The 26,636-nt window shown below is 48.3% G+C and overlaps 2 protein-coding genes across 17 annotated transcripts in view; both read right to left on the bottom strand.

The window, feature by feature from the left end:
• Positions 1-3,546: 3,546 nt before the first annotated feature.
• Positions 3,547-10,500, bottom strand: LOC133629474 (uncharacterized). Of its 2 annotated transcripts, XM_062020120.1 has the most exons (8): positions 10,375-10,449; positions 9,523-9,660; positions 9,103-9,279; positions 8,855-9,010; positions 8,492-8,593; positions 8,098-8,203; positions 7,918-7,974; positions 3,547-7,657 (listed from the first exon to the last, which is right to left on the bottom strand). In XM_062020120.1, the coding sequence occupies exons 1-8, from the start codon at positions 10,405-10,407 to the stop codon at positions 7,503-7,505; spliced, it is 924 nt and encodes a 307-aa protein (XP_061876104.1). In that variant the 5' UTR covers positions 10,408-10,449; the 3' UTR covers positions 3,547-7,502. The 2 variants fall into 2 exon arrangements, with proteins under 2 accessions (XP_061876104.1, XP_061876105.1); XM_062020121.1 differs by lacking the exon at positions 9,523-9,660 and having other exon boundaries at positions 3,549-7,657; positions 10,421-10,500.
• The window catches only part of LOC133629473 (histo-blood group ABO system transferase 1-like), a 48,656-nt gene continuing 32,511 nt past the window's right edge, over positions 10,492-26,636 (bottom strand). For 8 of the 15 annotated variants that reach the window (XM_062020103.1, XM_062020107.1, XM_062020109.1 and 5 more), the window contains 9 exons: positions 26,278-26,384; positions 25,251-25,307; positions 24,397-24,435; positions 23,412-23,450; positions 20,944-20,979; positions 19,668-19,802; positions 18,129-18,762; positions 10,800-10,886; positions 10,492-10,714 (listed from right to left, as the gene is read on the bottom strand). In XM_062020103.1, the coding sequence (XP_061876087.1) occupies positions 10,800-10,886; positions 18,129-18,762; positions 19,668-19,802; positions 20,944-20,979; positions 23,412-23,450; positions 24,397-24,435; positions 25,251-25,307; positions 26,278-26,342 (1,092 nt within the window). In that variant the 5' untranslated portion in view covers positions 26,343-26,384 and the 3' untranslated portion in view covers positions 10,492-10,714. Of the gene's footprint in view, positions 10,715-10,799; positions 10,887-13,022; positions 13,347-18,128; positions 18,763-19,667; positions 19,803-20,943; positions 20,980-23,300; positions 23,381-23,411; positions 23,451-23,486; positions 23,639-24,396; positions 24,436-25,250; positions 25,308-25,520; positions 25,781-26,277; positions 26,385-26,636 lie in introns of those variants that run through there. The other 7 variants (XM_062020116.1, XM_062020119.1, XM_062020113.1 and 4 more) reach the window with 7 other exon arrangements.

Raw genomic sequence — 26,636 nt, 5'->3', positions numbered from 1 at the left:
AACACTGCAGGTTTCTGCTGAGCTGGGGATTGCCAATGACGATCAGCAGCTGAAAGGCCAGCTGCATCGAGAGTAAAAAAGTTTAAAACAAAAAGAGCATGATTTAACAAAGACAAAGGAGTGTCCTTAATCCCCCATGTCCCCGTTTTTAATTTCTTTAGTTGTGTTTGCAGAGTAAGATTAAAGCGTTCAATCATGCCTTGACCCTGTGGATTATAAGGAATCCCTGTTTTATGTGTTATAGAAAAATGAGCACAAAATTTTGCAAATTTAGCACTAGTATATGCTGGGCCATTGTCTGTCTTGATAGTCTTTGGTATACCTAATATTGAAAAGCAGTGTAATAAGTGTGAGATCACTTGTGCGGCTGATTCTCCCGATAAAGGAGTAGCTACTGCAAAATGAGAAAAAGTATCAAGGGTTACATGGATATAAGAGAGGCGGCCAAAAGAAGGATAATGAGTAACATCCATCTGCCAGAGATCATTAGGTAAAAGACCTCGAGGATTAACTCCATAATGAGGAATTGGTAAAAAAGAAACACACGAAGAACATGTTCGAACAATTTCTCTGGCTTGTTCTCGAGAGATATGGCACATACGTTGTAGAGTAGCTGCAGGTAAGTGATGCAGAGAGTGCAAACGCTGGGCTTCTGCAACAGTAGCAACAGTAAAACGAGTTAACAAATCAGCCTGATTGTTGCCGTGACTCAAAGGTCCAGGTAATTTAGAGTGACTACGAATGTGTCCTACAAAAAGAGGTGCATCTCTTATTATTAAGAGAGATTGAATCAAACCAAAATATCGTTGTATAAAAGAAACTTTAGAAGCTATGACAGGAACTGTTTCTAAAAATTGTAATGAAGTGACAATGTAACGACTGTCAGAATAGATATTCAAAGGTTCAGAAAATTTCAACAGTGCTTGATAAATAGCATACAACTCAGTCATTTGTGCAGAAACATTCTCTGATTTCCAAACATAATGATCTGTAGGGGTATACAAAACTGCTTGTCCATTAGATGATCCATCTGTAAAAACAGTCAATGCTCCTGTTATAGGAGCTCCTTTAACAACCCTAGGAAAAGCTAAAGAATGATAGGTAGCAAAACTAAGAATTTTATCAGAAGGAAACTTTTGTGTTATTTCTCCAGGAAAAGCAGCTAAAGCTATAGCAAAATCGTCTACAGTGGCCATCAGCCAAGTAATTTGAGCAGGTGTGTATGGAATTCCAATTACTGCTGGTTCTCTCCCAAGATGAGTAATACATAACTTTCGTCCTTGTTTAATTCGTTCTGCTATCTTTTGAGGGTACGAAACAAGAACTCCTTTTGTAGAGTGAGATCCATGTACCCAACATAGAACACCGTCTTGATACAAGACTCCTGTAGGAGACATTACTGTAGGCAAGATATATAAAGAGAAAGACTTTGTTATGTCTGCATATTGTAATTGAGCATTTTCTATGGCTTTTTCAACCAATCGAAGAGCTTGTTTTCCCTCTTCTGTTAACTTGCGAGGAGAAGTAGGATCAGGGTTTCCCTCAAGTATTTTAAAAAGAGGATGCAAATCGGCTGTCGTTAACTTAAGAAAAGATCTGAGCCAATTAATGTCTCCCAAAAGTTTCTGAAAATCATTCAGAGTTGTCAAAGAATTTGTTCGTATGGCAATTTTTTGTGGCATAAAAGATTTAGGATATAGTTGAAACCCCAAATATTGAAAAGGATATGATTTTTGTACTTTTTCTTGTGCTATTTTCAAACCATGTTTAGTTAACATCTGTTCAATATGAGCATAAGCATGTTGCAACTTATCGATAGATGAGGCTGCTAAAAGGATATCATCCATATAATGGATACAAAGAACATCAGGAAATTGTTGTCTAGTCGCTTTTATACTTTCATGAACAAATTTTTGACAAAGAGTAGGACTATTAGCCATTCCTTGGGGCAATACTTTCCATTGATAGTGTTCCATAGGTTCACTAAAATTTATGGATGGAGTGCTAAAAGCAAATCGACATTTGTCATCTGGATGTAAGGGGATAGTGTAAAAACAATCTTTTAAGTCAATAATTATTTTTTCAAAATTTTGAGGAATGGCAATAGGACTGGGTAGACCAGGTTGTAACGCTCCCATGGTACACATTGTTTTATTAACTTCTCTCAAATCCTGGAGAAGTCGCCATTTCCCCGACTTCTTTTTTATAACAAAAATAGGTGAATTCCATGGTGATGTGGAAGGTTCTATATGACCTAATTGTAATTGTTCAGCTACTAATTGACGAGCAGCTTGCAACTTTTCTTTAGTTAAAGGCCATTGATCAACCCAAACAGGTTGATCTGATTTCCAACAGATTTTATCTGCATACATAGTTACTGATAAATTTATCAAGCTAACTGCTAGGCGTATAGAGGTATGCGCCCATTTGTGTCAAGATGTCTCGGCCCCAGAGGTTAAGAGGTAAGCTTTCTAGTACATATGGTTGAATGGTACCAGAGTGTCCCTCATTATCCGTCCAATTTAAAATCTTACAGCTTTGAAGAGGCAAATTTGCAACCCCAATTCCTTTTAGATCAGCTGAGGCATGCTGTAAAGGCCATTCTTTTGGCCATTGTTTTAAAGTCATTACCGATACATCTGCTCCGGTGTCCAAGAGTCCTGTAAAAACTCTATCGTTAATAGTTAACTGAAGTTCAGGTCTCTGATGATTGATGGGCTGTAAAAGATAAACGTCAGTAGATCCAAAACCGCCTGTTCCCCGAATGCGGGAATCAGCTTTTCCTATAGATGAAACATAAGGAATTAAAAGCAACTGTGCAATCTTTGTTCCTGCAGGTAGATTAAAGACAGAAGTTTCAGATTGTAACATAACTTTTAACTCTCCTTCATAATCACAATCAATTAGGCCTGGTATAACTCGCAATCCTTTCATGCTCAGACTACTTCGTCCCAAGACCAAACCGCATGTTCCTGCAGGTAACGGGCCATATATCCCTGTTGGGATAGCTTGTGCCCCCATCTCAGGTGTTAATACAAAGTGGGAGGAGGAACACAGGTCCAGTCCGGCACTGTGACTGGTGGCTCGGTGGAGTTGTGAAATGGATTGTTTAGCTGGTGCTCTGAGGTTTGCACCTGCACAGGGTACATCCCCTGTTTGTTTGGACGGGCCCGGGGCAAACCCATTGAGAAGTTTCCCGGCTGTATCAAAGAATTTCCGTTCTTATCATATTTAGATTGGCATTCATTAGCCCAATGATTACCCTTTTTGCATTTCGGACATAAACCTGGATTTTTTCCATTATTATTTGGAATTTTTTTATTAGGACATTGACGTACTTGATGTTCCATTTGTCCGCAATGAAAACAACTACCAGGAGGGCCTGCAACCCTTCTGTTTTTCTTAAATTGCATTGCAGCTAAAACTTGCTCAACAGGTTTGCCCTGTTGTGCTGCGGCAGTGACTATGCCTTGAATATACCCAGAGCTAACATCAGAACATAATCTGATATAGTAATTTAGTGTTGATTTATTTTTCCAAGGTCTTAAAATAGATTGACAAATATTATTAGCATTTTCAAAGGCTAATTCTTTAACTAAAATCATTGCTGAATCAGTATCTTGTATGAGCCTAGATGAAGTTTGTAACAAACGAGATACAAAATCATGATAAGGTTCGTCTGGTCCCTGTCGGACTTTAGTTAATTCTTCCCTAGAAGTTCCATGTCTAGGTAATCCCTTCCAGGCTTTTAAGCCAATTTCTCTAATGGCATCGTATGCTGCGGCAGGATAAGCTAGTTGTTGCGCTAAATCAACATGCGGTCCTGTACCAGCCAACATTTCATGAGTAATTCCTTGCTGGCGAAAATGTGGTTTTTGAGAATAATCATAACAAGAATCTACAAAATCCGTGAGCCATAGCAAATATTCTCCTCCTGTTAGGGTAGCTTTAGCTAAACCTTTCCAGTCCCAAGGAGGAAGGACCTCAGCTGCAATTGTTTCTAAAATAGCAGTAGTATATGGTGCGGTTGCACCATATTGAGCAGCAGCTGTTTTTAATTCTTTAAGATTGGAAAAAGAAATAGCAATATGAATAGCAATTCTAAGGTTAGCCTGATTAGGATGGGGAGTATATGTTATAGGATATGCATGCAACATCTTAGAAAATCCGCCAACGTCTTCTCCTTGTTGTCTAGCCTGCATCAAAGTTAATTGTAAAGGAGAATGGGGTGACAATTGATGATAAATATCAGGCGGAGGAGGGCGCTTACCAGCTTTTATTGCTGGCAAAACTATAGGTTCTCTTTTTTGGTGTTTTTTAGGCACAAAAGGTGCTTGAACAAGAATCTCATCACTATCGTGGTGATATTGAGCAGCCCCTTTTTCTAATTCAGCTTCCTCATCGGAAGATAATTCTTCAGATAATTCTATAGTTTTCAAGGTACTTTTGCTTTGTTTTAATGGTCGGCATTTTTTACCTCCCTTATTTGAGTACATAAGAAAGGGATTTTTAAAATTAGATTCCTGAATATCTTTTTGTTCATTATTGATTATTGCTGGATATTCAGGTGGAGCAGAGGGTTGTGAACCGGGATTAATAAGAGCAGAAGGTTTTAAACCTGAATCCGCTGAACGAGATCGAGGACGTGTTTGTCGTTGCCATTTATCATATTCAGTATCACCTTGTAAACATTCTTTAATTAAAGTCCATAAAGGAAAAGCATCTATAGGGATCTTATCAGGGCCGTTAGCAGCATAATAGCCTTTAATGTTTTCACCGACCCTATTCCATGTTTCTAAATTAATAGTGCCTTTATTCGGAAACCAAGGACACACAGTGTCTATAAATTCTAAAAATCCACCCACTTGCCTGGTGGTTACAGATATATTTCGACTTTTTAACAATGTCTTGACCATAGCTACAAACAGCTGTCTTTCCGTACTATGTACATGTCCCATATTTTAAATTGTAAATGCTGAATATGAGGGAGCCCTACCGTTGAGTCACGAGGTTCAGTCTGGACCCCCTTGCTTTCTAAGACACCTTATAGAAAGGGCTTAGGTGCGGCTGGATCCAGACTTAGTCTCAGACTTGGTCAACGGAAAATCTAAGACACAAAAGGGATTTTTGTTTTTATTTTACTGAGATAAATTTCTACTTTCTTATATTTTACACCTTCCTAGTAGTTCTGCCCCCCTTTATTTCCCCTTATCCTTACCGCGGTTCTGTTGATTCGGAGGCAGCTCACCCTGGTCAAAGGCAACCGAGTTTCCCGGGTTTCGGCACCATTTGTCAGAGACCAGCTCTTTCCAGGACGATGAAGGACAGGCGGACCACTGCTCTTAGGGCAAGTGATAGTTTATTACTTCTTCATAGGCTCTTTTATAGTCAGTACATATCGCAAAGATCATCGGTTCACATCAACAAACAATATGAATATGTGCAGTTTCTATATGCTACAAAACAATCAAGTATTATTTTACAAAATTTATGATGTTGTTTACCACATACCTTTAATGCATGTTCCGTGACTACAAGACATCTGGTACTGTTACTATCGCTTACTCTAAACACAGAATGTGCTTGGTAAAACCAGCGCTTTGTTCTCATGAAACCAACCCTTTCAGGCAGGTTCCTACGCTTCAAGGAGCCAACCCTTTCAGGCAGGTTCCTACGCTTCAAGGAGCCAACCCTTTCAGGCAGGTTCCCAGAAACGATTAACCCTTACCAAGCAAATCCTTTCGAGGGCCATTCTACCCTTTCAGGCAGAGTGGTCTCATCAACCAGGGCAGAGCAGAGGTGCAGCAGAACCTCCCTTGACCTACTGCCCACACTCTGCTTGATGCCCCCAGGCTGCCATTGGATTCTTGCCCACGAGGGCACGTTGCTGGCTCATGGTCAGTTTATTATCACCCAGCACTCCCAGGTCTCTCTCTGCAGAGCTGCTCTCCAGCAGGTCACCCCCAGCCTGTGCTGGTGCAGGGGGTTGTTCCTTCCCAGCTGCAGGACTCTGCCCTTGTCCTTGGTGACCCTCAGCAGGTTCCTCTCTGCCCAACTCTCCAGCTGGACGAGATCCTGCTGACTGGCAGCACAGCCTCTGGGGAATCAGCCAGTGCTCCCAGTTTGGTGCCAGCAGAGAACGTGCTGAGGGTCCCTCTGTCCCCTCATCCAGGTGGCTGATGAAGATGTTGAACCAGACTGGCCCCAGATCCCATCCCTGTGGAACTCCACTGGCCACAGGCCTCCAACTCCATTCTGTGCCATTGATCCCACCCTCTGGGCTCTGTCATTCAGCAGCTCTCCATCCACCTCACTGTCCTCTCATCCCAGCCACACTGCCTGAGCTTTATGATGAGCATGTTGTTGGAGACCAAGTCAAGGTAGATGACATCTGCTGCTCTCCCCTCATCCAGCCAGCTGGTTCTGCACTCATAGAAGGCATCAGGTTGGGCAAACAGCATTTCCCCTTGGTGAAGCCATGTTGACTCCTCCTGATAACCACTTTTTCCTTCATATGTTTGAGTTTCACTATGAGCTGTTCAGTTTCAGGATGAGTTGTTCCATCACCTTTCCAGGGATGGAGGTGAGCCTGACTGGCCTGGAGTTTCCTGGCTTGTCCTTGCTGCAGCCTGCAGTGACATTGGCCTTGCTCCAGCCCTCAGACACCTCACCTGTGCTCCATGGTTGTTCAGAAATGATGGAGAGAGGCTTAGCAATCACATCAGCCAGCTCTCTCAGTACTCTAGGATGCATCCCATCAGGACCCATTGACTTATGACCCTTAAGCTTGGCCAACAAGTCTTTGACCTCTTCCTCTTCCACCCAGGGCAAGTCTTCTGCTGTCCTGGCCATCATGTTATCCTTGCTGGACTGGGCTTCCCGAGGGTCAGCCTTGGCCGTAAAGACTGAAGCATCCAGTCCTCGGGCCTTCTCTGCATCCTGGGTCCCCAGGGCAGCCTCTGTGTTCAGTAGCAGGGCCACATCCCCCCTCGTCCTCCTTCTGCTGCTGATGTACTTGAAAAATGCCTCATTACTGTCATTAACATCTCTGGCTAAATTAAGGTCCTGGAGCTTAAGTGGCAATTAAGCTCTCCCTGCCCTTTGGCAATCCTCAGGTCTTTGTTACTTGAGGCTAATCGTGGTCTTTTGTTCCCTGATGGGCCTAAACCAGGACACCCCCTTTGCTTTCTAACTCTCCTCACCAGGAGTGGGAGGTGAGGTGCAGCTGGGTCAGGATTCTGGAGTCAGGACTCAGTCACAACAACAGATATTGTGTATTGTGCAGGGGATACCTCCACCAAACCAGCATCACTAAGTTAAACAACCCCACATTTATCCCAAAAAGTGACACAATTCCCAAAGTGATGATCATATCTATCCTATTCCCTCCCCAGCAGCCACAAACCATGTCACCATTGCAGTGATTTTAATTGCCACTTCCACAGTACCCTAATGCCATCCAGCCTCCACTTCTCACCCCAGGCTTTCACTGAGGAGCTCCTTCAGTTCTTGGAAGTGAAACTCCAGGCCCTGCGGAGCCAGGCCAGCAGACTGGGTCTGGAGGAAGCTGTTCCATCTACAGCTCTCAGGATGAGACGGGTTTCAGCTATCAGGTTCTCAAGTGAAGAGCTGATGTCATTTGGCATGCTCTGAAGGGCTGAAACACAGAGGAACAGAGCTGAGCTCACAGCCTGGGCCGGCGAGTACCAGGAACCTCTCCTGCCAGGCCCACCTCACCCAGCCCTTCCCAATGGGATCAGTCAGAAGGTGCTGCCCACAAATCCCCTGACGTCTCTCTGCTCTGCCCACACCAGCCCTTGTCTGCACAAGGGCAGAGCTCTCCCACTTGCAGCTCCCGGCCCAGGGCCTTTCCTCCTCCCCACCAGCCCACTCTGACACCCCCCTGCCCTCACTCACCCTCATGGATGACCTGGAGCTCCTTCTGCTGACCCTTCAGGCGCTGCCCGGCGAGCCCTGGGAACACACAGCGGGTCACAGCTGCCCCACAGGCACACACACACCCCCCTGCCCTTGTCAGGGCTGGGAGAGGGTGCAGGGAGCCCCCAGCAGCAGGGAGGGACAGGGGTCGTGTCTCACCCATGAACCTGACGGCCGCCTCTTGCACGGACGGCTTGCGGCTCTGCAGGCACCACAGCGCCTGCTGCACGTACCGGCTGGCTCTGGAGCTGCTGCTCTCGGAGAGCTGCAGAGGGTGGGGAGACAAAGCAAAGGGTTTGTCCCAGTTCTCCCTCTGGCTGAGTGATCCCTGTGCCCAGCACTGGCCTCCCCTGCCCAGCCAGCAGCAGCCGGTGCCGGTGCTCCATTGACATCCCTGGCCCTGGGGAGGGAGAGCAGCCTGGAGAAGTGCCACAGTGCCACATGCCCGAGGGAAGGGAGTGTGTGTGGGCTGCAGGCTGCAGCAGTGGGCTGCAGCAGTGGGCAGGGGCACAGCTTGCCCAGGCTGGGGCTGGCGTTTGGGTGCCATCCTTACCAGGTACTTGAACGCTGGCCATGTCTGCCGCCTCTCCAGCAGCTGGCTCAGCTTCCTCTTCTTCAGGAATCTGGCAGCTTGCAGCAAAGTTTCCTGAGAGGCCTGCAGGGACACAGAGAAGGGAGATGGTACCGCTGCCCAGGGCACAGGACCTGCAGCCCCTCGCCTGGGCAGAGCTCAGGGCTGTTCCTGGCCCCGGCTGGGAAGACGCGGCTGTTGGGGAATGTGTCTGTCAGTGAAGGTTTGGAGCTCAGGCAGAGGAGTGGGGCAGCATCCACCTCAGGCCCCAGGTCTGGGCAGTGCCAGGGCAGGAGGCAGCTGAGACACCTCCCGTGGGCACACGGGCAGGTCAGAGCTCCTCACCTCTGCCACCTCCTGGTTCTCATCGTGCAGGGTGCAGAGCAGTTGGATCAGGCTCTGGATGACTTGCTCTTTCAGCTTCTTTCTTCCCTTACTGTCCATACCTTCCATCACGTGTTGGAAGAGCTGGAGGGAGAGCAGCTGCACATGTCTGTTGTCCTGGAGGAAAGAAAAGGGGCAAGAGCTCAGCATTGACTGCAGCAGGCACACTTGAAAAGCCAGTGCCAGTGGTGGGGGGCACAAAACCTTACGTGGTCAAAGAGTGGCGGGAGCCTCCGAGCCAGCCCCAGACCGATGGTGTAGCAAAGTGGGTGGTTCATGGCCTGGAGCATCTTTCTGAGCAAGTAGAGGGTCATCTCGATCACCTCCCCATCTGCACTTGCCAGCAGTTCCATGAGCCTTCTCTGCAGGATCCACATCCTTTTGGCCTGTGTGCAACAGCTGAAGCCTCAAAAGCTGCACTGCCCAAACCGCTCCAGCAGTTCAACCCCACGCTGCAGCCTCGGGACCCAGAAGCCAAAGACCTGTCCTGAAGGGCCACTGCGGAGGCAGGAGGGCTGGCAGCAGCTGCCAGAGCTCCCAAAGCACAGCCAAGCCCCAGCTGTGTCCCCCAGGTCCCCTCACCCAGCCCCAGGCCCCCAGCACGGCTCCAGCGGCTGCCCCCTGCTCACCATCGCGGGTTCGTGGCAGAGGGCGCTGAGGGCTCTGAGCACCAGGCACCGCATCACACTGCTCTTGCTCTGCAGGTACCTTGGTGCCAGCTGCAGGACACGTTCACCATAAGGCTTCATGTCAAAGCAGGTCAGGAGCTGAAACACAGCGAGCAGTGATGGGGGTGCTGGAAGGACCCCAGCACCGCACAGGGCTCGCTCCAGCCCGCAGCACCAGGCACGGGCACCATCCCAGGCAGCCCAGCCCAAAGGCTGTGCAGAGCCCCTGGGCTCCTGCCCTGCACTGAGGGCACAGGCACCGATCACTCAGCCCTTCCCCTCTGCCCAGAGCTGGGCCTTCACGAGCCACGAGGGAAGAGCGAGAGCTGGCACCCGGCTGGCATGAAGCACAGGGGAGGGACAACGTCAGCCCAGCAGCCAGGGGCCAACAGAACATGGCAGAGCCCACCCTCTGCCCCAGCCCCCCTCATCAGTCTCCCCCCTCATCTGTGCCCGGCTGTCAGGCTCACCTCAGCCAGGCACGCCATGGCAGGGTGCTCCTGCTCTCTGCTCAGCAGCTGCCGCAGGCACTGAGGGATTTTGAAAGCACCAAACGTCTCCCTGGCAGAGACTGGGGGGGGGAAAGACACCGTTGAGCCAGGGAAGGGTGGGCAAAGCCCAGGACTGGCTTGCTGAAGGCTTGAAACCAGCCAGGCTCAAACTACCACACTGTCCTTAACATCCCTGGCTACATTTAATTCCAGAAGGGCTCTGGCCTTCCTAGTTGCACCCCTGCCTGCCCTGGCAATGTTCCTGCACTCTTCCCAAGAAGCCAGCCCCTGTTTCCACCTCTCATAGGTGGCTGCTTTCTACCTGAGTTGTCCCAGCAGATCCTTGCTCATCCATGGAGGCCTCCTACCTCCTTTTCCTCCTTTCCCACTGATCCTGGGCTTGGAAGAAATGGTGCTTGAAGACTGACCAGCTCTCATTGGCACTTCTGTCTTCTAGAATCATATCCCATGAGATCTGACCAAGTGGATCTTTGAAGAGGCCAAAGTCGGCTCGGCTGAAATCCCAGGTCAGTGTCCTGCTTTGTGCCCTGCCTCTTCCACACAGGATCTTGAACTCTACCATCTCGTGGTCGCTGCAACGGGGACCTCCATCCAGCTCAGGGCCTGGCAGGGAGCACAAGGAGTGGGCCATGAAACGCTGTCTGGATCAGAGAAGAAACAGAGAGAGATCAGAAGGGAGATGACCTGGACTGGAAATTGTCTCCAAGAGGAAATGCTGGTGTTCACCTAATCAAAGACTGTCCAGATGATGTGTGCCCAATGCATGCACATAACACAGAGCCAAAACCCCTCGTCCTGGTGCACAACCAAGACCTGGAACATGGATGAAAAATGATTAGTCTACCCACCTCTCCATCTCTTAGTGTCCTGAAGGGTTGTCCCTCCTGAAGGGTTTCATCAAGACATTGTGCCATGGCTTGCATGGAAGGAAACACCACCCAGCAGTCAAGTAAGTCAGCTGCTGTCCCTGTGTGAAGCACAAGTCCCTGAGACATTCTCCCCTACCCCATGGCCTGGTCTGTACCCCAAAAGTCACCTCTAGTCCAAGTGTTTGTACCTTTCAATTACAAACCTGGCAGTCACTATGATCTGTTCTATTTCAGTGTCATTATTCTGAGAACGTGAAAACATTGATACAACTGGCTAAAAGGCAGCAGTGATCACTGGGTGTAGTTCTGTAGGAATGGGCTCCTCAGAACGAGGATCTGAAGTGTCACTCCCTGAGAGATTTAATTCACCCAGACCACGACAAACTGGTGAGGCTGAGGTTGAGAGTAAGTCTCAGAGAATTTAGGGGACAAGAGGCCTCATTCTTGCAGAACAGGAACTTCTCACTGCTTGTGGTTCCCTTCACAACATGGAAAGTGTTTTTACAGTCCATGATTTTACAGGTTACCAATAGCAGAACTAAACGAGACAAACAACACTAAGAGGAGGAGGAATAAAGATTGTTCTCTTTACAACTGAGAGGAGTAAAGCCCATTTGCCTAACTGCAGGAAAAGACAGGCCAGGCTGTCTCCAGAGGAGTACAAAACACTCATTTATTGGTCCCACTGTGCCTTGTCTTGCCCTCTGGGATTCTGCACCCACAGGTACATGGATGCCAACTGCTGAAACGCCTACTTGCTGGAAAGGTGCAAGGCACTTTCCTCTGACTCTGCTAGAGATACAGTAGGTCTTCCTCTCTGGTTTTAGATAATAGAAATCACTTCTTATCTGGAACTAAATAGAGTGTGCAGCTTGGAGCCAAATCTGCATGGACAGAATGTTTCCCTTCTCCCTGTTTCTTTTACATTTGCAAGAGAAGAAGCTTTAATGCTCCCAAGACGCTGAGATAAGAGTGGTAAGAAACAGGTCTGGAATGACAAATCCTGTGATGAGCAGGAACGCATCTATCAGACATATTTTACACCTTTAGTGGGGAGGAAGGGAACGAGAACTCCCACAACAACAGAGGTATTCTTGACATTTCCTGATTGTTCCTTTTTCAGGTTTGGGGATCTGAGCTTGGGACCTTTCCAAGTCGTTTTCTCACCTTGGTAAGGGTCTGTTTGCCACGTTTGCCATTAGAACAGACTATTTGATTCAAGATACCGATTGACAAAATGAACTCTTGCCCTAGGAAGAAAAAACAACCCTCCAGAAAGGTGACTGTAAAAACTGATGGTGGACAAACATCTAAATTCACAGGGTGTCTGGACAAGGCTCTGTTGTATGGATGGGTTTTAGGTAATCACGCTGCGAGCAGGGAGGTGAACCCAGTGACCATTATGACTCCTTTCCAGCCTAAGATACTGTGATCATGGAATCATAGTATGGTGGGGTTGGAAGGGATCTTTAGAGATCACCCAGTGCAACCCCCCTGCAGAAGCAGCTCCCACCTAGATCAGGTCACACAGGAACATGTCCAGGAGGGTCTTGAAGAGCTCCAAGGAAGGAGCCTCCACACCCTCCCTGGGCAGCCTGTGCCAGGGCTCCCTCACCTCACAGTGAAAAATGCCACTACTATTTATAGTTGAGTATAGCAGAGCTGAGTATAGACCAGCTCCCTTAGCTTTGGCCTTCTGCTTACCACAGTTGTCACAAAATTCAGTGGGATCTTGACCGGCTGGAGAGTTGGGCAGAGAGGAACCTGCTGAGGTTCAACAAGGACAAGGGCAGAGTCCTGCAGCTGGGAAGGAACAACCCCCTGCACCAGGCCAGGCTGGGGGTGACCTGCTGGAGAGCAGCTCTGCAGAGACAGACCTGGGAGTGCTGGGTGATAATAAACTGACCATGAGCAGCAACGTGCCCTCGTGGGCAAGAAGCCAATGGCAGCCTGGGGGAATCAAGCAGAGTGTGGGCAGCAGGTCAAGGGAGGTTCTGCTGCCCCTCTGCTCTGCCCTGGTGAGGCCTCATCTGGAGTCCTGTGTCCAGTTCTGGGCGCCTCAGCTCCAGAGGGACAGGGAAGTGCTGGAGAGAGGCCAGTGCAGGGACACCAGGATGATCAGGGGACTGGAGCATCTTTCATACGAGGAAAGGCTGCGGGACCTGGGGCTGCTTGGTCTGGAGAAGAGGAGACTGAGCTCAGGGGGATCTTATTAACACTTAGAAATATCTAAAGAGTGGGTGTCAGGAGGTTGGGACATCCCTCTTTTCTATAGTAGATAGTAACAGGACAAGGGGTGATGGGATGGATTTTTTTATCTTGAGAGCCTGCAATTCCACAGAAGAATGAAGGTGTGCCTCTTCTCAGCAGCTCAACACTTCTGCCATTAATCACATTCTAATTCCTGTTGAAAAAAATCAATTAAAAAAACCCCAAACAAGGTTTTTTGAGCATTAATTAGATCAGCTGGCACCAAGACAATCAATTCATCACCTTTGCAGATCTCACCACTGCCTGAAGCTGTGAAAGCACATATTTCATGCAACTGCTGGTGCAATCAGAGAATAAAGTGCCTTGTGAGCTGAAGGACTTGCACTGAGATGACAGTCAGGGGGTTGGTCTCCATCTCTCAGAGGGGAGGATCCACCTTTGCTGGCATCCCTTGTTTCTTGTCCCATCCCCAGGCACTAGAGTTTCACCAAGTTTTAACTGAGCCCTTGTGTCTGGCTGAGTTGCTCCCAGGGGAAGCTTCCACCAGCAGGAAAGTTTTTACTCTCAGGAGTGAGTCTCATCCCAGAAGTCCTTGTTAGCTCTGGGTAGTTGTATTTAATTGTCTGAAGGAAAAGGCATTGCCACATCAATGCAAACCCAGGTGAGGCTGGGAACACCAGCCTCCCTTTGTAACATCACAGCTGGATGGAGATAAAGCTCTTCAAAAACTTCTGAAGGGCTCCAGGGGCTATCAGGACATTGCACTGGGGTCACCAAGCCAACATGCAACTGCATGCAAATAGGACCTTGGCCAGAGAAAGCATCATGTGGTTAAACAGCTCCCAGGAGCAAGGGCCAAATGCAGCAATGATGGCTTCTCCACAAGGGACAGCTCATTCCTGGCTGGGGTAAATTGCTTTAACCAAAGCTAATGTAGTCCTACAGAATCAGGCTCAACAGCCCCATGCTGCAGTGCAAAACAAGACTCTCTCCACTAGAAGGAGCAGGATGCCCCCCTGTGTACCCTGGTGCAAAACATCAATGAGCTCCCTGGAAACCCTCAGATTAACCTCCTCTTTCTCATCATTACCAATAGATAAAGATGTACATTGGAATCCTTTCCTGCTGATGTGCTGATTCCCCTCCCCTGTTTTTTTTTCACACAAGTAAGCATTAGGAGAGAGGCTCAGAGTGAGGGGGAAGGGACTATACCCTCCTGCCTTACAGACACCTTCCTCTCCCCAGTCCTGACACAGTGTGCCTCTGCATGGCAGCCAGGGCCAGCTCCCAGCCTGGGCCCCATCAAAGTAATGAGACTGACATCTGTGGATTGGTTTGACACCACTGTTTTGGGGGAAGGGGCTGTAAAGGTGGCTCCTGGAAGAAGTTGCCCAAAACCCTTCCCAGCTCTGAGCCAGACCCACTGCTGGGGCTGAGCCAATGAGACACCTCCATGATCACTTTTTAAGAAGCCAGGAGAGGAGGCTTCTTGCTATTTCTTCCTCCTTCTGTCCCTTCTTCTCCAGCTGCTGGTGGTGCAAGGAGTGGGAAGAGTGAGAGAAACAACCATGTGGACCCCAAAGTCAGTGAGGGAAGAGAGGAGGAGGTGTGCTGGAGCAGAGACTCCCCTGCATCCCCCAGAGAGACCTGGTGAAGCTGGGATTTGTTTGCATTTTGCTAAAGATTCTGCATCAGGGGCAGAGATTGATGTTTCTAAGAGCCCTGAGCCAGGGCCAGTGACTGTGGCTGGAGGAGGCTGTGTCCTGTGGGAGGGACCCAATATCCACAGGAGCTGTAACTGGGGAGGAACCCACAACAAAGCAGCTCATTAAACTATGCCCAGAAGAGACCTTGTCCTGAAAGAGGGACCCTGTAACTGCAGAAACTGTGGAGAACCCACAGCAGAGACATTCACCAAGGTCTGAGTCCTGTGTGAAGGACCCTGTATGGGCAGAAGCTGCAGCTGTGGGAACAACTCACACCAGAGAAGTTCATTCAGGACTGTGTCCTGGGGCAGGGACCCTGTGTTGGAGCAGGGGAAGGATGCCAGGAGTTATCCTCATCTGAGCAGAGAGAAGCAGCAGAGCCCATCTGTGAGAGACTGAGCACATCCCCCATTCCCTGCCCCCCTGAGCCACTGAGGGGGGAGGAGGCAGAGATCTGGGGAGCAGTGAGCTAAGTCTGGGAAGAAAGGAGGGATGGGAGAGGGAGATCTTAAAGCTCTGCTTGTCATTTTCTCACCATCCTGCTCCCTTTTTGCTTCTGTTCTGTTCCTTGTAGAATAACCTTTCCTCCTTTCCTCTCTCAGTCGAGCACTGGAGTCTGTTTGGCCCAGAACCATAACTAGCAGTGAGCCCTCCCAGCCCTTGTCTCCATCCACAACAACCTTGGTGATCTTCTTCCTCCCATTTCGAGACACTGTGGTGCTGCTGCTGTGCTGGCTGGGCACAACCATGACCATCTGAAGGCAATGAGTGACCTTACAGGGCATTAACCTCACCTGTGTTCCAAGCACACCAGTATCCCAGTCAGTCAAGCCCTGAAGCTTTTGCTCCAGTGTCCTACTCCAGCTCTAGGAGTTAATCACTCCTGAAAGTGTCTCCAGATCTGCCTGGGAAGGCAGCTGCTGCAAAGGGTCTTTGATGAATCTGACTGCAGGAGGCTGTAAGATTCAACTTGGCATCTTCAGAGAGCTGACAATAAACAGCTCCCCCAGGCTGGCCTGTGAGGTGACTGAGTTCCCTGGCCATGGTTATCAACACTCAGCTCTCCTCTGCCTCACCCAGCCTGTGCTGCTGTTTGCTCTCCCCATGTGCCTTGCCACAGGCCTTGTCTCATTCCTCAGTTGTGTACTATGTCCTGATTTCATCTCCTGAACACAAACTTCAGCCTTTCTGTATACTGGGTAATCCTGGTGTGACAGGGCTGGGGGAAGATTGCTTCTGGTGGCTGCTTTCAGCTGTTCCTGCTTTCTGACCCCCCAAGAAGTGAGTTGCAATGAGCACTGATGGGCAGCAGATGGAAGCAGTAGCCTGGGTGCTGCAGGCACCGTCTCCAGAGACGAGAGCACTGACTGCTCAGGGGCTGCTGCTGCAGAAGGGGAAGCTGGGGGTGAGGGGGAGACAGTTCCAACAGACCTGCAGAACTCTGCCATGGGAATTGCTGGAGTTACATTTCTGGGGATGGCTTAGTGCACAGCTGGGAAATTCACTGGCAGTGGAGAACTTTGTCTCCTTCCTTAGCTTGATTCACTTTTGCATCACAGCTAACCTGCTCAGGCTTCATATTTGCCCACTACTCTGACCTTTATGAATGCTGCCCTATTCCAGTACATTCACTTTGGCCCACTGCCTAGCCTAGTCCATATGTATTTCCTTAGAAGCCTGCATATCCCACACCCTGGTCCTCTCAATGTAACCCATCACCTCTAGAGTCCATCCCTCTCATCCTATGCTGCTGCTTTCCCCTGCTGCAGCCTAGTCCCTAGGTGGGAACACACTGCTCCCTTCTGATTCCTACCTGTCACTGCCCCACCTCAGCCTGACACTTGGCCTGTTCCACCCACCACAACTTGCACACAGCCAACTGGACTGGCCTGGTCTGTCAGTATTCCACTGTCCTGGGCAGGTTCAACTACCTCCCTTGTGCTCCCTGAGATGCTAATGAAAATACACAGCCCCCTATTCACTGTTTCCCTGGTGAGAAACTGGCTCGTGCCTGGGGGTTCTTCTGGATGCACTGCATTGCATTTCCTTCTGCCTCACAGAGCCTGACCCATGAAGGCAAAGAGCTGTGATTTACAGAGCAACACATTCATAACAGACAGCATGAAAACTCAGACAAATGGACTGTCCCACCCACCAAATCTCCCTGCATAGCCTGACCTCTTCCTGTGTCCTCAGGGGTCAGGTCTGGCTGTGCTGCCTCCTGCTCTCACTTGTGCCATTGAGCTGGTTCCAGTGGCTCAAGTATCATTCAGCAAGAGGCTTGCTGCTGGAGCTGAGCATGTGGGAATTCTTTCCATAGGCTCCCTTCCCTCATCCCACACTTCACCAGTCATAGCAGTATCCTGAAACAAAGTGAGACCCTGTGGGGCCTCCAGACCTTGGCAGAAAGATCAGAGAGTGCTTTGTCTGTAACTTAAGTTTCTCATAACCCTTACAAGGACCAAGGGACTTGTGACCCCTCTGTTTTGGGGCTTTGCTGACCTGACTTTTAGAATCAAACCTGATTGTTTTTAGAAGCTCTGACTTTGTCTGCTCTGGGGTTTTGTATCTGGGTTTATGTTATTACTGGTTATAAACTGACCTGTAAGTGCTGTTGTATCTGAGATGACTATGAATGAAAGACCATGAGGGGTATGTGTCTCTAAGACACAGAAGTGACCTGTTGATTGGACTGGCACTTGCATATGATGGGTTCTTTTTTCCCCTGGCACCTCAGTACATCCAGGCTTCTTCCAGACAGCACTGAAACACGTTTTGTTGGGATTATTAGCTTTGCTGGTGCTGTATGAGTGGGTACAGCTGACTCTGTGTTGTGACAAACTGCTGTGTGAGAGGCATGACTCAAGCAGAGGCTAAAACATTAATCATGAATGTATTAGAAGGAGGAAGAAAAGGATGTGCCTGGATTAACGACTCCAGCTGTAAAATCTAGAGGCAAGAACACCACAGCCCACGTGGAGCTTGATCCTGGGCTCACAGGAGTCATGAGCACTGAAGACAGGAGTTAAATAGGCACAGAGATCATTGCTTCTCACCACCCATCACTGCAATAAAGGCTGGCTTAACAGAGAAGGTCTCTATTTGACCTTTCCCAGTAGCATCAGAAAGACAATAACAGATAAATCAATGACTGTAACCTGCATGTCTGTTTTACTCCCTTGACACTCGTGATCTGCTTGCTTCCTTGCTTGCTCTGTTGCAGCAGCTCACTGCCTGCCAGCCCTGCTCACAGAGCACATCCTCTTCACCTGGATGATGCGGGGCCGGCTCAGCTCTGCATCCCAGCAGTACTCCGGCGAGAGCAGGCGCGTGGGCTTGTGCTCCAGCAGATACTTGTTGAGGTGGCTCTCATCATGCCACCTGGCTTCAATGCCATTTCCTCTGTCCTCCAGGATGACTTTAAAACAGGCTCTGGTCAGTCTGTAGACCTCAGCCACGCTCCCCCCATAGAAGCTGGCTGTGTAATAGAAGTCGCCTTCTCCCTGAGGGACGGCAGCGCGGGACTCGGCGCGTGGCTCGTAGGGTTTGCTCTCACGCCGTGTGTCGTAGTGCCAGGAGCTGATGGTCCCCACCAGTGTGTCAATGATCTCCACACCAACGTGTTCAACCAGCTGCACATCGATGTCTATGGAGTAGAGGTAGTCGACCTCGTACTGGAATCGGCTCTGGATGTACGTGCTGATGATGCCCATTCGCCTCAGGGAGATGTCCTGCCACCGCGTGTGATTCTGGACAGGGATGACAAAAAGGTGATTCTCAGGGGCCAGCTGAAGGTGAGAGATCTGCTCAGGATTGTCTGTGAACAAGTAGAAGTTCACCTGGTGCCCAGCAAGGAAGTATTTGTTGGCAGAGCTCATGAACCCTTTTATGAACTGGACATATCTGAGAGACAAGGACAGAAAAAGAGTGGAGAGAGGTTCTTCCTGACGCAGGACGGTGGCTTCTCAAGTCCATTTCGTTTCTCCTGCTCTATCCACCCCTCCTTTCTTATATTAGTGCTCTTTATTCAACATGGCTGCTACCCCTTCAACCCTTCCCCACGCTGCTGCAGTGCACCATTGACCAGTTCTCACTATCCTGTACCCTGATGGCCTTTCCTGCTCACTGTGCACAAGCTGTTCCCTAGTGCCACTGGCACAGCATAAATACTTCTCCTCACCCTTCACTCTCACATGTACCCTGGCTCCTTGGCACTCTTTCTGCAGCTTAACTTTTGCTCTCTTTCATAGAGAGGATTAAAACTATCAGTGGAATCCTTTTGGTTGCCTTGAGACACATGAAGTCTCCATTTAACTCTGGGACGCTCAGTGGAGACAGGGGGAGTAGAGCTCTTTACTCAAAGAGGAACAGAACCGTCCCCCAGAATGACAAGCTACAGTTGCATGGTTGATAACTTCACTGGAGCTAATGTTTCCATTCTAATTTCTACCAGGAACCCATTAATAATCTCAACTTGGCAGAATTTGGTGGGGTTTTGCCCCAGGTTAGAGGCAAATCCTGTTAGAAACACAGCAGGGGCTGTAACTTTCCTTCTCTCTCTTTCCTTCTTCCTATCAAAATGATAGTCATTCTTACAAGTGTTTTCTTGCCCTTTGCAAGGCAATGCCTCCTGCTTTTTGCACAGACAGCTGCCTTGCTTGAGAAGTTGCCACTGATAAGCTTATCCCAGCCAAAAGCTGCTCATTGCCTTTGGAACTTCCTCACTCCTGCTCCACCAGCAGCATTGCAGCACCACTGGCAGGTGAGAGGTTGAAGTATTTGACAAGAAATACATGACAAATCAATACTTTTCAACAGCAAAAGTGACCACTCCAGTGACCAGGTTCTTCTGCATATACTGTGCATTCAGGATGCCTCTATTGAATGTGCCTTCCCAGACAATTGGAGCCAACCAGGGTGTCAACACCAGTACATCTCGCCTCCTGCAAGGGGTTTGAGAAGGAAGGTAGTCTTTAGATGGCCTATAGAATTCATGAAGGCAAACACAAGCTTCACCAGGGGAGGTCTAGCTTTGAACTGGTCATCCCAGACTCCTTTTGAAATCATTAGGAGTCACCATCAGTGAAATCTGAGTCATCCTGCCCTGGAGCAGACATCTAAAATAAGTCAGATGCCTCCAAATCATGTGCTTTTCTACAAGGTAGAGCAGGAGTAAACTTAGAACCTGTGCTCCCGATTCAGCCTTTGTCGACAAGGTTACAGCTCCAGCTGACTGTACACAGCCATACCTGACCATGAGCTTAACCATCTGTGTCCACCCAGCATTTCATCCTTGTATCTAACACCACTGGCTCAGTCCAGCAGATATCAGAGTCCAAGCAACTGTGCAAACCACACACACATCCAGGGGACTTAGACACAAGTATGGGCTTGAACTCTTGAGTTCCTTTGAAAACTGAAGCTGGCAGAATGTAACTCAGTGCTTTGGTTGTTTGGGTCACTAGCTCAAGGTGGCTACTGCTAGGGGAACTGCTGAGTCTGGTAGCTCAGCAGAGGCAAGGCTGCTGCAGCTCAGTGTCTCCTGGTCCAGCCAGCAGCAAAGCTGAGAACGTATTCCCAGTAAACACACACATATACAACATACACATGTATGTCTGGCTACACAGGTAGTGCAGACATGAAACACAGCACTGTGCAACCATGGCACCAGCAGTGCCATCCTGTCCACCTTTCAGCTGCTGAGAATGACAGTAAAAAACCCCTCAGACCACACATATTACACCCAGGTATATATGTACATATATATGCAGTCTGAAAGTTGCTCTAGACAGCCTTTCCCTTTGACTCATCTCAGTGGATTTCATGCCTGGACAATAAGGCCAACTGCTGTCTTGTTACAGCCTTGGTGGGCACTTCCACACTGCAATTGTTTCTCTTCTAAGGCTGCTGGGGTCCCCTGCTTCCCATTGCCCCTCTGTGCTCCTCTGTGTTGTGTAGAGCTGAGTCTTTTACCACATAACCTAAAAATTATAAGGGCAATTCCTGAAGTTACCTGAGAAGAACAACCCTTGACACACCCTCTTGTTCTTTTCAGTCCTTTCAGATTTAAAAGATGAAGCTTACCTTGGTTTTGTCAGAAGAGGCTCAGGATATAATAAACTGTAGAAAAGAAAAAGTATGTGTGATCTTGGCATACCATGGTCATCCATTATCACTACAGTCCAATAACAGAGCAACAGGGACTGTAAGGAGAGGTGGGGTGTAAAAATTTCTGGTTTGAGAAGACATTGGTTAGTGGCAGTTCAACACCAAATCCACAGACAAGAAACAAAGGGACATGATCAAAACCCAGGCACACAAACCTCAACAGGCAGTAGCTTATTAAAACACAACCAAAGGAACTCTGAAGTCAGCAACTGGTGGGCTGAAACAAACTGTGGGAATGTGTAATCTTTTTGTTCAGTGGAAGAGCCAAAGCAATGAGAGAGAGACTGGAGAGATTCAATCAACAGGCTGTTGGTCACCCTGCACCAGCCTGGTGCAGCCCTGAGCCCTGATCACTACAGTCTGCCCCATCTTCTTTGTGGACTCTGTGCCCATTTATTTCCTCTGTGACCTTGCTCTCTACTTTGTCCATGCAGGTGGGTATGTCAGCAGGTGTCAAACTGCTCAAGCCTGTGAGCAGGAGGAGACCAGAATCTGGAAAGACAAGCTGGGGCTGGATAAGTCTGTTTTGTGCCTAAGTCTGGACACAGCTGCTGTCTGCTCTAGGCTTTGAGGAGCTCCCAGGCATCCCTGTGGAACATCAGAACGAGGGGATGTGTTTGTCCACTTGTGAACTACAGCTCTGATGAGCAGGAAAGAAGAGTAGCATCAGGCAGCCTGAGTTGTTTATGCTGGTCTTGCTCATGCAGAAGCTCTGCTCTGTCAGGGCCAGGCTTGGTGACCACTGTGCTGTTACATGTGCTGGCATCTTTCATATCTGCATTTGGTTTCACCACAGGCTGGAGACAGAAATCCTTCATCCTTAACCAACGGGACTCATCTTGCTTTAACACGATTAATTAAACTGAAGAGACCACGTCAGGTCTCTGCAAACACTTTGGCAGGAGGCAGCTGTGCTGTACCGTGTCTGACATGCAGCAGCTATTCCTCACACACACCATAAGGTGGCAATAGAGGCCGAGGGAGAAATCCTGCAGGATATTGCCTTGCAAGGCTTTTGTTTCACTGACTCAATAACCAGAGTCTGCTCAGTCACAGGAACGTGTGTCTCAGTTGCTTTACACAGACACTATCTGGAAGCAGTTCATGCAGTCCAGAGGGCCTGTGGATCACTAAATGCAAAAGGGATCATTCGAGGCCTCTGTGAAGGATGAGATATTTTCCACCTGAACACATCCAAACCAGTCCCTCTGTTAACAGTGGGAAGGTGTGTGCCAGGTGTGCTTGAGTTTGTGCATAACATGGACTGTTAGAAACAGCACCAGTAGAGGTGGAGAGCCAGGTGATGGCTTCAGCTGAGAAGCATCTTCCTGAATACAACCAGAACAGAACAAATAACAGAGAGTAATATTTCTTAGGAGCTCCCAGGAGCAAAAATGAACTCCTTCCTTTTAGGTTTGTAGTGGGGAAAGTTATCATCTGGGAGAAGAAAATTAAGCATCAATGTTGAATATATTTCAATGTCTAGATCTGAAACTAAGTTAAACAAGTACCAGAGTTCAGACACCTCACTGTGAATGTGTCAAGCATCATCTTTCACAGAACAACTGAATGGTTGAGTTTGGAAGAAACCTCTGGTCCAACCCCATGCTCAAGCAGGGCCAGGAGCACATCCAGACAGCTTTTGGACATCTCCAAGGAGGGAGACTTTGCAGCCTCTCAGCTAGCTTGTTTCAGCTGTTCAGACAGAACCTCCTGTGTCTCAGTTTGTGCCTGTTGCCTCTTGTAATGTCACTGGGCACCGCTATAAAGAGCCTGGTTCTGCCTCTCTGCAGCCTCCCTTGTTAAGAAGTTATTCCCCAAAGCCTTCTCTTCTCCGGCCTGAACAGTCCAAGCTCTCTCAGCCTTACCTCATGGGAGAGATGCTCCAGCCCCTCCATCATCCCTGTGGCCTTTGTTGAACATCTCCACTACATCCATCTCTCTTTGCTACTTTTTCTAGAGCTAGTGGCTCTAGAAGAGGCAATTCCACAAAATAACTCACCCCACTGCTCTAAAAGTGCCTTTCCACAGACATTTACAAATCATCTGGAGTGCTGACTGTTACCACTGAAAGCAGCATCAGCCAAGGGCTCTTCCTGTTTAGCTTCTGAGATGTGAGGTGGCAGGGGAAGGGGAAAAAATCAACCAAGCTCTGAGCAAACCAAATTCACTTCAGCAGTCACTGTCATTGCACAATTTCCTTTCTGAAAGCAAACAAGCAAAAGATGCTGCATCCACAAAACTTTGTCCATGGTTCCTGAAAGGGCACCTACACATGCATCCATTGCTGTCCATCCAGACAGGCTGTCAGCTGTTCTGACTTGTGACACAGCCATGAGAACAACATCATATCCTGTGAATGAAGCCAGAAAACTCATCCTTACCGTGGAAGCATGGAAGATGTTTCATTTAAGTCTGCTTGTCTGTAAATAAGAGACAAGGGAAAGACACAGAAATACCTCAGGGCACAGCAGTTGCAGATTTTCCTTTGTGAAGCCAGATGGGATGAGCCCCACAGGAGATCCTGAGGTGTTTCTGCAGTACTCCCCTTGGATCCAGTGTCAGTGGGTACCCAGTCACTAAGGCTCCACCACAACTGATGGCTTCACCTCTACATACAATGTTAACTATGTTTAAGCAACACTCCTCAGACACACTACTCAGCTGGTCTGATGAAGGCTGAATGCAAAATAATCTATGTTAAGCTTATCTCCAGCAGGTTCCTGCAGGGTACCCTCAGGAAGTTCCATTCTACTACTACACACAGAGTATTTGGTCCAGTAAGGCCAAATGTCTTCCACACAGTTCATAGATCACTGCTGGGCGTAGTGCTGCATGCCTTCACTGTGCACCAGGTAACACACAGAACCATTGAATCACTTCAGTTGGAAAAGATCTCTAAGATAATCAAGCCCGAGGGACTGAAGTTCTCCCCCCATCAGGGACATTCACTGGGTGAGATTCCAACAGTGGCCTGCACCAAGGGCTTGACAAGAAACTGAGAGTCACTGACTCTCTAAATGAGACACTCTAGAGAGTCATTTCTTATTTAGATGCTCTTTGTGCACCTGAAATTGTGCTGGAGATACTGAACAACCCCAGACTTACAGCACCAAAACAGGTCCCGCTCAGAACCTCAGCCTGGCCACCCCCACACCCTCTGAGGATAAACTGGAACACAAGGGGTTTCTTCTCTGCCAAATTCGTTTAACCTTTAGCACAACAGCAGCTGGTTGTTCTTAGAGAACAGAAGACCCAGCTTTGGCACCAGCATGGACATTCAGCATGGACAAGGACAGATGTTTAACAAGATACCCACATGTATCCACAGGTCAGAGCTGAGGGACAGCAGAGGTAAGAGGTCCTTACCTTGAAAGCTGACACAAGCTCTGGTTCATGTTGGTCACACTGAAAACAAAACACAGAAAAGAACTTCAGGTTCATGAAAACAGTACCAGGGACATCAACCTGCTTTCTTATGCAGTGCTCTACAGCCCAAGTTTCACTTTCAAGGCAATGGTTTGGAACCAGGGTCACTGAAGACACACCTATGACCAAATAACAACAGCTTTTCCCTATTATTATCTAGAAATAAAACTTAATGGTATAACTCCTTTAACTTGTTCCTCCTAACATGCAGCTGTATGGATTTCAAAGGATTTACTGGTGGATCCTGGTGGTCATGTCTCTGCATTTACATTCTCTTACAACAGCAGCTCCAGATTTAGACACATAATTCCTTGTCCAAAGTGCTATTTGGTTAAGAACATGACACACACTATCTCTAGATCCATAGCTAAGAGATTCTGGCAAGGTCCATTTCTTTCTAATGAGTACAGAGGAGGCCTAGGACACTTCCTTACAGAGACACAACTTTTAGATGTCTAAAGCAGGTGGGCTGAGCTGTATTTCACTACATGGTTTTGCAGGAGCTGGTTCAATTTATTTGCCTTTCCCTCTTCTGAGGGAAAACCTCTGAGGTTTTTAATGAAACCTCTGGGATCTGAGTCTGTTCACCCAGCTCAAGGCATTCACAGTAGAGATGTCTGCATCTCAGCTGGTCACTGCAGCGTGACCAAATGGAAACAAGCATTTCTAGGGCTCTCCTCTGCTCAAGAATTGGTCTTATCAGCTGAGTCTTATCCTAATGGCCTAGAACAACACACATGCTGAATCTTGCAGGGCATGCAGAAGGAAACTCAGTCCCTTAAAGCAATACACACTCTTCAGAGGAGGCTGTGGGCTTCTGATCACTGGCTTGGGAGAAAGGGTGATGGTACCTTGGAGAAAGAAAGCAAGCAATGAGTCAATGTTAAGGACAATAACACATCAACCACTCCTCCACCCCCTTTCTGGCTGAAACTGTACAACTATCAGAGCTGTAAAAGCTGATAGGACACCTATTTGTGGGGCCAAACTGGTGATGAGGATGTGTAAAGCTCTGTTGTTTCAAGAGAGTTGTCTAGTCTGGTGTTACCTGCAGATCTACTCACTCTGAAGATCTGTAGATGATTTAATTTGCACTTAATGAGGCCTCAGACCACTTGTGCCAAAGGACAGATGTCTGCTTTACATCAGAGCTTGTTCAGGGCTGCTCCTAGAAGCTGACAGTCTAAGTCTTCTTTTGGAGTGAGGCATCTACACCATGACTTTGGCTCTGCTCTGGCATGTATGTGGAATCTCCTCTGTTGTGAGCCAAATCGTATCACCAGCAAAGGATGCTCTGCCTCAGAGTACCTGGATGAAAAGCTTCTCCTAGTTCCTCCATTTGGAACAGTCTTCCAACATTACTGCATCAAACTCTGCATCCCCAGATCTCCTCAACTTGGTCTCATGCCAGGCTCCAAGGCACTGAGTACCTGCTATGAAAGCATGGCAGCAGCACGCTGCTCCAGGGACACATAACCCAAGGGACACTTGGGCTGACCACTGTGCAGCATAAACACAGCTAGTACCACCCCACAGAGCACCAGCTCTGTGCCAGAACTCTGCTGATCTGCAGTCCAGAAGTGTCATCAACGATGTAAACATGAGCATGCACACTTGGGCTCCTTAGAATTTCATAGAACAGATGCAAAGTGTCCACATTTGCTTATTTGGGTCCTTTGAATACGAGAAGGGATTAGGAATGTAGCTTTGTGCAAGTACTTACATTGCATCTGCTCAAGGACAGCCACAAGAAACATCACTCAAGCTGAGCAACTGAAATACACACTTGCTGAGAATCATTACCAAAGGTTCAACACCCACCAGATGGCTCCTGTGATTCCTGCTGTCAGCACAATGGCCAGTCCGTGTAACTTTGTGATTCCCATGTTGTTGGTGTTCAAAAGGAGATTGTGGAGCCTGGATTGTCACTAGAGAAAAAAACCCCACACAGATAACACTGTAGTTATTAAACACTGAAGAAGCCTCCTGGTTTGGACAGCAGGTCAGGACACAATGCAGAGAGCAAACAGGCTTTGTAGTGGGCACGTTTTACACCTCGGTATCTATCATCGACTCTAGCTGCTTGCAATAGATACTCCACAGACTGAGCTCTCCCTGGGGAGTGGTAGTACAGTGGTATCACTTTATCATGCACAAACAAGTAATTCTCAGTTAGGTTT

Source organism: Colius striatus, unplaced genomic scaffold (genome assembly GCF_028858725.1).
Source record: "Colius striatus isolate bColStr4 unplaced genomic scaffold, bColStr4.1.hap1 scaffold_46, whole genome shotgun sequence".
NCBI lineage: Eukaryota > Metazoa > Chordata > Aves > Coliiformes > Coliidae > Colius > Colius striatus.
The sequence above is the reverse complement of the archived record's forward strand: the minus strand, read 5'-3'. Positions and strand labels throughout refer to the sequence as shown.

Bases quoted from the DNA above. Each gene is read 5' to 3' on its own strand.
- LOC133629474 (XM_062020120.1), bottom strand. From the start codon at position 10,407: ATGGATGAGCAAGGATCTGCTGGGACAACTCAG. The intron at 9,011-9,102 runs GTAAGGTTTTGT...TCTTTCCTCCAG, and splicing joins TCCCGCCACTCTTTGACCAC to GACAACAGACATGTGCAGCT. The intron at 8,594-8,854 runs GTGAGGAGCTCT...GTGTCCCTGCAG, and splicing joins AGAACCAGGAGGTGGCAGAG to GCCTCTCAGGAAACTTTGCT.